The sequence below is a fragment of the Schistocerca serialis genome, chromosome 5, assembly GCF_023864345.2.
Source record: "Schistocerca serialis cubense isolate TAMUIC-IGC-003099 chromosome 5, iqSchSeri2.2, whole genome shotgun sequence".
Classification (NCBI taxonomy): Eukaryota; Metazoa; Arthropoda; class Insecta; order Orthoptera; family Acrididae; genus Schistocerca; species Schistocerca serialis.
Window position 1 is genome coordinate 404,907,378 of NC_064642.1, and position 13,621 is coordinate 404,920,998.

At 41.6% G+C, this 13,621-nt stretch overlaps 1 protein-coding gene across 1 annotated transcript in view; it reads left to right on the forward strand.

The window, feature by feature from the left end:
• LOC126481968 (L-lactate dehydrogenase-like) overlaps positions 1–13,621 on the forward strand; it is a 282,518-nt gene that overhangs the window by 260,234 nt on the left and 8,663 nt on the right. Inside the window, exon 6 of the mRNA XM_050105932.1 lies at positions 10,061–10,184. Within this exon, the coding sequence (XP_049961889.1) occupies positions 10,061–10,184 (124 nt within the window). The remainder of the gene's footprint in view (positions 1–10,060; positions 10,185–13,621) is intronic.

Here is a 13,621-nt window from a genome sequence, read left to right on the forward strand (position 1 = left end):
ACAATTGGTTCAGATGGTTCAAATGGCTCTGAGCACTATGGGCCTTAACTTCTGAGGTTATCAGTCGCCTAGAACTTAGAACTACTTAAACCTAACTAACCTAAGGACATCACACACATCCATGCCCGAGGCAGGATCCGAACCTGCGACCGTAGCGGTCACGCGGTTCCAGACTGTAGCGCATAGAACCGCTCGGCAACCCCGGCTGGCCAGACATTTGATAACAGCAGCTATGGCAACCTACTTTTTCTCTGGGTAGCTTCAAATATGGGCAATTTTGTCACCTTAATCCAACTGAATATTTTAAGTATCACTTTTGGACAGCGTTCGCTTCTCCATTAATTAATGTATGGACCTCAAAACAAGCAGTGTGCCTGAGTAGCTATAGAGCAGGTTCTGAAATGTATTGACACAATGTTTTGCATCCATTTACCATAGGGAATCAAAGAAAGAAACCAAACACATTACACTGCATTTACTCTCCGTACCTCGACTAACACATATGAATCCATGATAAAAATAAATTATTTGAAGATTCTTCTGTGAAAGGAAGAAGAGCAGGATGTGACGCTTTAATTATAGCACACTGGATCAGGAACAATGAAATTAATTATATGCCACGTTGATGTATTGCATACTAGTGTAATAAAATATTCATCAAATAAAACGGTTTTGTACCTCCATTGTTATCGAGTGTGAAACACAAATTGTAGACAGATTTTATGGGTCACCACTCAACAACATTAAAGCCTGTTACACCGTCGAGAGTGAGGAGTGGAGCAGACAATGTCGGCATAAGGCGAGGCAGCGCAGTGCCTCAGTCCCTGCTGGAAGGTAGCAAATGGGTCCCAGAGAACTCAGACGTATGCGGTGTTCAGAGTCAGATGGCCAGCCAAGAAATCCCTTGCTAGAATAGTGTTGAACCAAACTTATTACCAATGTGACAGAAAGCGAAATATATTGTAGATTCGCTTGAATTACACTCATAGCTTCAGCACCGAGAGGAAAGGGGCGATAAAAGTTTTGTCGACGTGTGCTTTCTGTTGCCAGAGTCGTATTAGCTAGTCTCATGTTTTACCTCAAGACTACGGTCGTACTCAAGACTGATATACTCAGACTCCAGCCAAGACTTCCTCCGGGAAGTGCTGTAGTCTACAACGTTGCCAGATCGAGCATATTGCCGGACATAGAATTCTGATGGGAGCACGACTGTATTGTCCACCTTACGTGAACGACTCAGCAGTCAATTGTTTGGTCTAAGACTGTATCTACAACACATATTACACGATTAAGAGCCAAAAGAATTAAAAAAAATTATTTTATGAGAGCAACGTTAACTATAGCCTTCGAAGTATTCATAGTATTGTATACATGTGTGTAAACACTTTCCAACCGAGCGAGGTGGCGCAGTGGTTAGCACACTGGACTCGCATTCGGGATGACGACGGTTCAATCCCGCGTCCGGCCATCCTGATTTAGGTTTTCCGTGATTTCCCTAAATCGTTCGGGGCAAATGCCAGGATGGTTCCTTTGAAAGGACACGGCCGACTTCCTTCCCCATCCTTCCCTACTCCGACGAGACCGATGACCTCGCTGTTGGTCTCTTCCTCCAAACAACCCGACCCAACAACCTCCAATGCCCACTCAAGGAAGACAAGGATACACAGTCTAGCTTCAATATTATAAATACGCCTCAATTTGTGAATGAACTCAGTCTTAGATTGATAATCATTTTGAATATTTAGCAGTACTGTACACATTGGTGTTAAACTCGTTTTCAACCAATGATTCCCACAGCTACAGGAACACTACTTGTGATATCTCTTAGGCAAAATACATACGCAGTACTATCAGACGCAAAGATCAACCTGACACAAACTGTGGGAATTTTGTTTTACGACCTTCGTACCTGGATAAAGAGCTTTTCCTATTTGAGATGTCTGTGAACGTAGCTGCATAAGACGATTTAAGAAGAAACTAAATTCCTTCAGCTACGACAATGTTCAAAGACATCGCCTTATCGACACTAAATCATGGTTTGTGGATCGAATACCAGCCGTACTCTGCCGCATTTCGCTGGTTGTAAGGCAAAAAGCTTACTGACAAATTTCACAGAAGGAAATGGGGGACGAAATGTCTCCCACTGGAAGGTCATTTTGTTTTATTTAAATCATTACAAAGTCAGGTAAAACGAACAGTGAGGATGTCAGTAAAAGCACATTACTGTTGTCCATATGATGTTGCACCGCCGAGGGCCTGTAATGATAAAGGGCTCATTTAGATCAGGAATGTTGTACACAAAAAAATGGTTCAAATGGCTCTGAGCACTATGGGACTTAACTTCTGGGGTCATCAGTCTCCTAGAACTTAGAACTACTTAAACTTAACAAACCGAAGGACATCACACACATCCATGCCCGAGGCAGTACTCGAACCTGCGACCGTAGCGGTCGCTCGGTTTCAGACTGTAGCGCCTAGAACCGCTAGGCCACGCTGGTCGGCTATTGTACACAGAAGTGGAAGAGAGAGCACCACTAAAGTCTACAATCCGTATGCATTGCATACACACGTAAATTACTGTTACAGTGTACTTATGGAGCCCAAAGGGGTAATTGCGTATTTTTCGGTGAAAAAGAGCTCTGGCAAACAGTGTTCGCTCCATTAGGATACTTAAAGTGGTGTCACTCTGAGCTAGAATTTATGGTCAGCGACTAAGTGTAAGGTCAATGGGTCGGATGCAGGTTTTGCAACTATGAAATACTTTCCCACATTACAGAAGCGAATATTATATTTGAACTAATATTGCGAAAATTTTGAAATTGGATAGCTTCGAAAGAAAATCTTTATGTTTATTGCAAAGGAAAACAATTGATTTTCTAAATCATTCTCTGTCATACACAACTTGAAACAGGTCACGTCGACCAAATCATATGGAAGAACTGTCAGCGACGTATATCGGAAGGCAGTAAGATCCCTTGGCTTTTGGTTTGGCAGTATTCGACAGCCATTTCTAGGCGCAAATAAATGTAGAAAGACAGCGCGTTTTTGTTATCAAGTGCCGGCCCATGTGGCCGAGCGGTTTTACGCGCTTCAGTCTGGAACCCCGCGACCGCTACGGTCGCAGATTCGAATCCTGCGTCTGGCATGGATGTGTGTTATGTCCGTAGGTTAGTTAGGTTTAAGTAGTGCTAAGTTCTAGGGGACTACTGATCCCAGATGTTAGGTCCCATAGTGCTCAGAGCCATTTGAAACATTTTTGTTGTCAAGTGACGTCTTCATCAATTACTTCAGTTTTAATGTAATCTACGAGTAAATGCTGAAGTCTGACATTAACATGAAAAGAATTCCGTAGCCAGGGAAAGAACCTGTTCTTGGGCAACTACTTCTATAATGACCAAAAGGCACTAAATTATGTTCAAGCACATGTGTTCCAGCAGCGGTATGAAGAAAATGATAATAATAATGACGGTAATAATCGAATTATCCGGAACATTCATAGTACACAGCGGGTTTTCTCGAACTAAGAAATTAGCTGAATTAGTGAAAATTTCAAAATGGCTTCACATCGAGGCTATGATGCCTAGAAGAGTCTTTACATCCTGCTGACATGAGAATAGCATAATCTCCGCGTCAGAAGCTTGCTTCTATTTAACCATTTAATACACTCGCACCTTTTCTACCGTGACTAATTTTGTAAGCTAAGCATATGATCCGTAACAGCACACTCCTGGGGCTGGGAAATGTAGCCACAATGGTGTGGTGGAACGAACTATCACACGTTCAATGCGTGGGTTCAGGCATTTACTTTTAAGAGGCACAAACAGATTTACTTTACCTCTGGTAACCTCAAGAGAAAGACGTTATAATTCAGAATCCGCATTAAACATCGCGTTCCTTCATTACCAACTGTTCAGAACTGGTTTACGTTGGGAAATGACATAGGCGTAAGTCATGGTAAACGAAAATACTGTCGCCAGTAAACTTACTTACATTAGAAAGTTTTATTTTATTTGATGGACCGATAACCAATTAAAGGAATAGGGCTCTTATTTTACTTGTACTTGATTGAACTACAGACGTTGAAAAACTTGGTGCTGGACTGTGATTTGAATTCGTATCTCCTCTCTCGAGGATCTGAATCTCTAGGAACAGTATAGTTAAGTCATTTCGTTCCTTTTCCCATCACTGCAAGCTTCTCTAGGCGTCCTCCAAAGGTAAGTATGTGGGTCCGAATACTGATCCAGTATAAAAATATTCATAATTTCATTTCAAGCCCTATCACGTGCACACCGGCCTGCTAGTGAAAATTAACATGCATTTTTAATGCCCGTTCGTGTGTTGCCAACATTCGCAATAGGTGTCGTTATTTCTGGTCAAACACGCACACATCTTACTGTTGGTGAGTAACCAATTGATACTTAACGTATACTCGTGGATGATAAAGAAGGACGGTAGGTGTGCTGTTCGACTGTCGCTCAGGCACAAAAATTTCTGTCCTTATTTTTGATTCAAACATCTAGCATCTAGTAAGAAAAACCGATACATATCATTTGATTTTACTTAGTTAGCAATCCGATTACGTGTTGGGTTCGTATCTCCGTCACAGAACTTCACATCATGCGCTTCATCTTTAAATGCATGCACACTTTGTTACTTCTGAATGGAGGCATATCAGACATCTTTCGTGGTTAGTTAACAGAGACGAAAGGGTCTTGCTACGAGTCCCAGTTCATTACAAAAACTGTGGCCTTTTATTTTCAAGTTTAGATTTGGTTACTGATATTGGCGAAAATTTCGGTAATTCATGACTCTTCATGGCTAGTCAGCAATATGATTAGATTAGACTTGGTTCGATTAATATTTATTCCAAAGATCATGAATACGACATTTCGAAATGATGTGGAACATGTCATTATAATGAAAGATTTCTTTACATACAATAATGTAATTTCTTTACAACAATTATTAACTTTTTATCTGATTCCTTTTTATATTTATCTCTATCTCCCTTTCTCTCTCTCTCTCTCTAACACATACACACATGCGCGCGCACACGCACACACACACAAACATTGATTTTTATTTTTATTTGTTTGTTGTGCTTGACTATCAGCCAGACAGGAAAACGTCCAAGAATGAATTTCTTAGTTTCGAGTACACTTACGAAAGACATATAGAAACAACTATGAGAGTTACTGATTTATGATGCTTAGTTTACAGTCAGTTCTGAGTATTATTAGTAACTGCGCTCTTCGCTCCAGTCCATAAACCTGGTTACAGAAATGCGAATCAGAAGCATTACGTATTCCAGGCCGTGCCAGACGCGTCTTTGAGTTGGCAGCTATGGTCACTTCCCAGCCCTCTGTAGGAACTCATCGGTTCGTCTACTTTCTGTTAGTACTGTAACTGAGATTTGGCAACAAGGCAAGGTATGTTTGGCAACTCTGTGATCGACGAGTTACTTCCTAGTGTGCACGGAATTAAGCCTCAAAGTTCACTTGATTTTTCCTGTCATGTCCATCGAATAATCTGAGTTATTATCACTCGAGATGTAACAAAAGACTGTAAATTTACGGTTTTCAGCCCAGGAAAGTCGTTGCACGTGGAAATCGCAATTAGTCTTGTCCTTTAAATAGTGATTTACGAGCTCTAGTCACTATTGGCCTCGTAATAGGAATCGCAGACACGTACTTCTTTGCTAGATCTGTGGTAACATCGTGACCTGTCAAAAAGCGTCTGTTTTGGTTCGCGGTTCCAGTCTCGCTGACTGTGACGTTTTTATCCCTTCTGTGAAAGAGCTACAAGCAGTCAGATCAAACATCGATAAGGAAAATGCAAGGTAATACTTTCGGCTCATAGTGCAATGGTGAAAACTGACAACGCTGCACAACAGGTAATGCCTCTTTCCGTTGTGACAAGCAAATTTTTGGTTTCTAGGAATACATAACTTTACTTATGAAATGCTACATTTGCATACCTCTTGAGTATGACACAGCATACCAATTAAACACAGACCCAATCGAAATCTAAGTAAGTAGTATTTTACTAATTCAGTCCGATAGAGGCACGCTTGTGTACAGATACTCAGCTTTATTGGTTCAAGAGGCTCTGAGCACTATGGGACTTAACATCTATGGTCATCAGTCCCCTAGAACTTAGAACTACTTAAACCTAACTAACCTAAGGACATCACACAACACCCAGCCATCACGAGGCAGAGAAAATCCCTGACCCCGCCGGGAATCGAACCCGGGAATCAGCTTTATTAAAACAGACATTAGTCGTAAGGCTATCGTGGGTAGTTTTATTTCATTTCCTATAATACAGTGCAAAATTATCGTAGGGTTTCTTTTAGTGTTGTTTAAACAATAATAAGCATTAGAGAGAAATTAATCATCAACGATGTATGCGAATTCTCTTATGTTATCTATAACAGTCTGACAATGCACATGCAGTTTATTGATTACATGCATGGAGAAAACTTGTTCTGAGTTAAAGCTGTCAAACAAGGTTTGAAGAAGAATAAACTGCCACTACCACATGACAGCTAATGTAGAAAATACTTTTCTGACGTATTTTGGCACGATGCGATCTCCCCATACTTAATACAAAAGTTTCGAGATGCATCTGCTGCCTGGCCGTCTATTAAACCTGAAAAGAACAAAATGTCACAGTAGCTGCCCTTTTTCCACATGCGACTATTTTGGGTTGAGAAGTGAAGGGAATTATGTTCAAAGTTCCATCAGATTGATAACTTCAGAAGTCAGCAGAATTGCGTTTTAAAAAATGCAGCAGTGAATGTATTTGATCTCGCCACGTTTTGTCTACAGTGCACTATACTTACCGTTACACTACTAGCTGAACTGTAGCTACAGCACCTCCAAAAGTCGAGAACAATTCCTCCAGAACTTCCCCATTCCACAGTGTTGTGAGATAATGCATACGGCCGGATGTAGACTTCTGAGAGACAGACAGTTACAGCTTTTCTTTTGCACTGCACGACGTTTTCAACAAACAGGTAGCGCAATAGAGTAGGTCAAGTGGAAAGGAACACTTCTATTTAAATTTGTGCATCCACACTGTTGGCAGTTACGTGATTTTATTTCGGTGATTACAAAATAGAGTCGAATGTATGCACTGGGTAGCCGAGGCAGCTAGTTCATGGCGATTCGGTCAACCAAGTAAATGACTGAACTGAACATGCTGCAAACCACTACAGGGAGCCTGTGTGTCAGAATTCTCATCCCGTGTGGCGCAACGGTTTACAATAGAAAAATGTGGCGCAGAGAAGAGGGTTTGGTGGTCTGTTGGATTGCTGATACATTCATATACTCGTAGTCTGGGTTCGATTCCAACATCCGCCGATGATTTTTGATAGAGAGACACTCAGCCACCGGGGCCGGACTGCATGCTAGATGCACTGGGCCTACGCCTGGAGTTATGGTCTCGCGTGTGATTTCGTGTGACAGTTGGAGCATCTTGTGTTTATCCCACGCACCCTGGCTGCAAATTTATACGTCGGTCTGGTGGTGCGATCTGTTGTGCTGTCATTCATGAACAGCTTCCTAGGGGGTGTTTCCCAACTGGATAACGCTTGCCCACATACTGCTGTTGTAAACCAAAATGTTCTTCAGAGTGTCGACATCTTGTCTTGGCCTGTTAGATCACCAGATCAGTCTCCAACCGAGCACAATGAAGTATCATGAGACAAGTTGAGCGTCATCCATAAGCAGCATTGATGACGATGAGGTCCCATACTCTGAGAAGCGTAGGGGACGATGCGGGAGACCCGCGCCGCCTACTAGGCAAGGTCCTAGTGGAGGTGGTTTGCCATTGCCTTCCTCCGACCGTAATTGGGATGAATGATGATGATGAAGACGACACAACAACACTCAGCCATCTCGAGGCAAGGGAAATCCCTGACCCCGCCGGGAATCGAACCTGGGACCCCACGCACGGTAAGCGAGAACGCTACCGCAAGACCACGAGCTGCGGACTACATACAGCATTAACTGTGAGTGAAACAGACATGGCACTCCATCCCACAAACTGACATCCGCCACCTGTACGACACAACACATGCATTTGACATGGTTGCATCAACATTATGGCAGTTACGCCAGTTATTAATGTACCAGCATTTCACATTTCCAATGCCGTATCTTGCGCTGAGGAAGTCATGTTTTGGCAGTCTTATACATTATGACCTGTGATCTTGCAAGTATAATTACTTAAATATGTTACCTAGACAAATGTATTCCCGAAATTTCATTACTGTACTTTACTGCAGTATGCAACCAAAATTATTCATCCAGGAGTTGACGAATCTACTGCTGGTATTCTAATCAGCACTGGAACAGATTTAGTTTATAGCAGGGCATGTGACAAGAGATGCAATTCGTTGGGGTAACTGGTTTATTTCTGAAGAGGTGAAAGGTATTAGATGGACTGTGGTACCGTGGAATATTTTTCTGAGTACTAGTGCGAACATATTTTCTTTCTGCACAAGGTGAGAGTTACTTGCCACATCCTGGCCTGATTGTGACAGTTATATAAGGTTCTTGGAATGGATTGAATGTCCACATGTACAAAATGGCAGTAATAAAATCCCACAACAAAGGCAAGATGGCAATAGGCCTATGCATGTGATGTGCTGCCTAGGCCAGAACCAAAACTTCAAAGCCACACAAAGTAATGAGAGGCACTGTGAGCAGTCGGAATATGGCAGTTGAACCAGAACTCTAAAACGTAAAGCAATTAGGTCCCGGCGGAGGTTCGAGTCCTCCCTCGGGCATGGGTGTATGTGTTTGTCCTGGCTATAATTTAGGTTAAGTAGTGTGTAAGCTTAGGGACTGATGACCTTAGCGCTTAAGTCCCGTAAGATTTCACACACATTTGAACATTTTTCGTAAAGCAGTTATCAACTTGGTTTTGCCTCGAAACTGATTTTGCAATGTATGAGGTCCTTCTGGAAACGGCATACCCTATCTTCCTATGATGGGTAAGCGGGCTCTTCCAATTCTTCGTGGGAAGACCTACTGATTTGATGAGTTGTAAGGTATTTATTCTTTGGATCATAAAATCAACCATTCTGCTAATTTTTATTGGACGTTTCTATAGTACTCTCTGTAGTTTGATCACATACACTTTTTGAACATTTCACTATGGCAGTAGCCACGAGCGTGACTACGTTACATTCGACGTTGTGGCAGTAAGCGTTTGGATAACTGTTGTTTTAGTAACATGGAAAATAACTTCCAAAAAAACATTCAGATAACTCTTCCGTAGCTATACTCTGTGTTGAACATCTTCAATAAATAATACAATAGAATCAGCGTTCCCTCTTTGTGTTACCTTTACAAAATGTTGGAAGGATTTTATCTGCTGCGACACACTTAATATGTTACATCATTTATTGAAACAATAGGTTTCGGAAACTGCATCAAAATTTTGGAATTGCTTGGTGGCACAAGATGAAATGTGTTATTACTCCATGTAGTTATTATTTGCACAAATAGCAGCCTTACTACCTTTATTCGCATGTTTACAGAATAAATGGAATTAAATTTTTTTCCGAAGATGCACGCCCTAATGCCCTTCCATGAGTCAGCAATAAACATCATACCACACAAGAATTCTCGTAATGTCAAAAGGATTAATATTGAGGATTGATAATTATCATGATTACAAGTGATGGCATAATTTTAGTCTTACAACGAGGTTAATATTTGTCCAAGCTTTCGGTATAATAGAATAATTCGTACATCGAAAGTGTGCAGACAAAATGACCTATCGCACACCTAATTCAAGTACGCCTTCATATATCGAACAAGACGAAAGCGAACAGTTAATATCCTTTTATTGTCCAGAATTCCGGAACAACTGAACTGTAATAGAAAGAAAAATACCCAACCAGCGCCCCATAACCTCACAATATCTACTCTTGACATGCAAGAAAAATCATAATACCTTCATGACATATTATAAGAGTATTGTCTTTCAAAATACCCCACGTCATAATTACAGTTTGCATAGCAAGCACCTTCATGTTGTGTTTCAGCGCGTACGAGATCATTAGGCTCAAGGGCTACACGTCCTGGGGCATCGGATGCAGTGTTGCGGACATCGTCGCCACTATCCTCAGCAACGCTATGAAAGTCTTGCCTCTTTCTACCTATGTTAAGGTAAGCTCTACGCTGCTCTTCTGACTCCATGTGCTTTATAAACTTTGAATTCTGTAATGCAAAGCAGATGCGAATCAAAATGCTTTTTTGTGGAACGTTGTGCCAGCACGAAATAAAGGGCATGGTATACTTTACCTGTCAAATGGTTCAAATGGCTCTGAGCACTATGGGACTTAACATCTGAGGTTATCAGTCCCCTAGAACTTAGAACTACTTAAACCTAACTAACCTAAGGACATCACACACATCCATGCCCGAGGCAGGATTCGAACCTGCGTCCGTAGCGGTCGCGCGGTTCCAGACTGAAGCGCCTAGAACCGCTCGGCCACACCGACCGGCCGTTACCCGTCGCCTTATAGCATTGACACTAGTTTTTTAAAGTACCACAGAAAATTGCTCTGACGAAAATGCCCTATTTCAGTCATAAATATTGGCCCACAAAGATAATATTATGACGCAATCTGCTAACCTGAAGTTCTCGATGTAAACTTACCTTATGGAACCAGAAATAAATCTACAATATGAAATCCAGCTTTCGCGTTTGAAAAACATATATGTTATGAAAATAATCCTTATGGAAATAACGATCATATTGATGGCGCAAGATGGTAACTAATTACCTCCACTGAGCGATGTAAATGCACCTAGCCTCATGTCTTTGAGAAACAAACTTTATAGACAATGTACAGCTGTACTTAATTAGAAGAGGGAACGATGTGTAAAAAAAGCAAGAGACTTTGTAATATTTGATGATTATTTAAACGCATGAGATACAAATATTTTTACGAGCAATAGCATAGTTATTATCACAAAAGCCAAATGATATCCATAGCCACGATGAGTCAAAGACTTCATCTACAGAGTATTCGTGAAACCAACATAATGCAAGAAACCTTTGGTGCATGAAAAACACGTTTGCTCTAACAGAATATGAATTATATACATTGCACAAAGAGAATGGGAACTGCTAAACAGTAGTCAAACCGCTTATCCCACTTCACAATTCATGCTGCTTCCATACAGAAAGAACCTCCTTTTCTAATATGGCTCGCCAGACTCGCAGTTTTAGGAAAATGTTATCTTTTCTTCCAGTGCAGACACATGGAGAAATGCTGTGTACAATTCTCAATGTAACTTCACTTATACAAACTCAAGTCTGCGTCCATACCTCAATGTCCACCCTTCTAAATACAGTATCAAGCAGCCACACTTATCACCACATCGTGACACACAAAAGCAAATGCACACCATCAGAGCCAGAAGAGAACAGAATAGAAAAGAAACTTTGGATCCATCGAACTTACAATCCATGCTGTCAATGCGGCTGCTTTCAGTTCTCATCGGCTAAGTCCGTGCTCGCCTCAAAGATCTCAGTTAAGACAAGCCAGTGCAGCAGAACCAGGAGCAACGACATAGAATATGATACTTGGAGGTTTGCAGATTACAACAGGCAACTTTCAGTCGTACGAAGTGAAGGTACTACTAAACTTGCGTCAAGAACTTGTGATAGTGCTGTTACAATCCATTGCAAACAATGTGTTTGAAAATCAGAAAAAATAGAGAATATAGAAATTACTTGATGGGACGTATTGAAGGTAGGAAGCCATGACCTCAATCATCATCCAGCAAAGGTGCGGAACAACGATAATGTGAGGATATGACTTGTTTGATCTAAACCTATTAATGACGGTTTGTGAAAATGTTGATGGTCCTCTAAAACGAACGCGCCAGCTGCTGGTACAGAGATTTCATGTGTGCTGTGATCTCACAGACAGCTATCTCCAATACTTATTGCACTTTTTTTAAATTTTTGCCAGTTGTTATTATTATTCTCGGGTTCACAAAAAACATACAGGTACATGTACATACATTTTACACAGTTATGATTAAATTTCTTTTGACCAAAACTTGACAACTTCCCGTGCATTTCCTGTTGCTTGTTGAAGATCATCTTCTGTACAGGAGACTGGGCAGAATCGACACCGAAGTGTGTGGCGAACTGCCTGTTCTTCTCCACAGTCACACAGAATATCATTTGGATCAGTGTATCCCCATCTTGCCAAGTTAACTTCTGATCTGCCAACTCCGGATCACAGTCTATTCAGGGACTTCCAAGTTGTCCATTCCACGTCATGGCCTAGAGGTAAAGCTTCAACAGCTCTTTTCCAACCAGGCGAAAGGTAGGTCGTAGCCCTCCCATATTTGCAACCTAGCTTTTTCAGCAGTGGTTCTAAGTTCCTTTGATGTCCTAAGGAAACTCTTCCTTGACTTCAGTCGTTGAGGATGCGGGTTATGCCCATACAGAGGATCGGTAATTTCCTGTTCCACTGCCTTTCTTTCCTTGTTCGCAGCTATCTCTCTTTGAACAGATAGTGGTGCTATTTCTCCGAGGTGGTAAAGCTATTCGACTGGAGTGGATTTCAAGCAGCCTGTTATAGTTCTGCAGGTTTCGTTGAGAGTTACATCCACCTGTTAGGCATGAGTTGAATTATACCAAACAGGACAGGCATACTCTGCCGCAGAAGAGCATAGTGCCGTTGTAGATGTTCGGATTGTTTCAGGTTGACTACCCCACTGTGATCAGGACAGTTTCTGTAGGAGATTGTTCCTGGTGAAAACTTTCGACTTGCATTTCATGCAGTGGTTTTTGAAAGTGAAAGATCTACCAAGTGTCACTCCTAGGTATTTTGGACTCTCGTAGTGTTCCAGTTGGACCCCCAACCATACTATTTTTAACTTGCGAGTGGCTTCCTTGTTTCTCAAATGGAAAGCACACACTTTGAAGTATTTGGTTTAAGGTGGTTTGTGTTGTAGTACCCGGATAGATCTTCAAGGCCATTTGTGAGGTTGTTCTCCACTGATTCAAAATTTGTACTCTGAGTGGCTAGAGAGGTCGTCAGCATATAAGAAGCTCCTGGTGTTTGGCGTTTAGGTTGGTCGTTCGTGTATACATTAAAGAGAACTGGACCCACACACTTCCTTGCGGGAGACCATTCATCTGCAGTCTCCGTCGACTATGCTGTTCTTGAAAGCCGATGAAGAACCTGCGATTCTGCAGAAGGGAGGCGATGAGTCTAGTTAGACCTAAATCTTTGGTCAGGTTGTAGACATTGACTGGTAGTAGCTGGTGACTGACCGTATCATACGTCACTGATAAGTCGACAAATGCCACTCCTTTCACCCTCTGAGCTTCAAAGCCATCTTCTATAAACTTGCAATTGTCCAGTACAGCTTTTACCTGGACGAAATCCAGATTGTTGAGGTATAAGTGAGGAGTCAATTGCAGGTGATAGGCGATTTAAAATCAGTCTTTCCAGCAATTTTTAAAGATGACAAAGTAGTGCAACTGGTCTAAAATCCTTTGGATCATTTCCTTCTTCGCCAGATTTCAGCAAAGCAGTCACTCGACTCCTCCGCCATATCTTTGGAATTTGGTT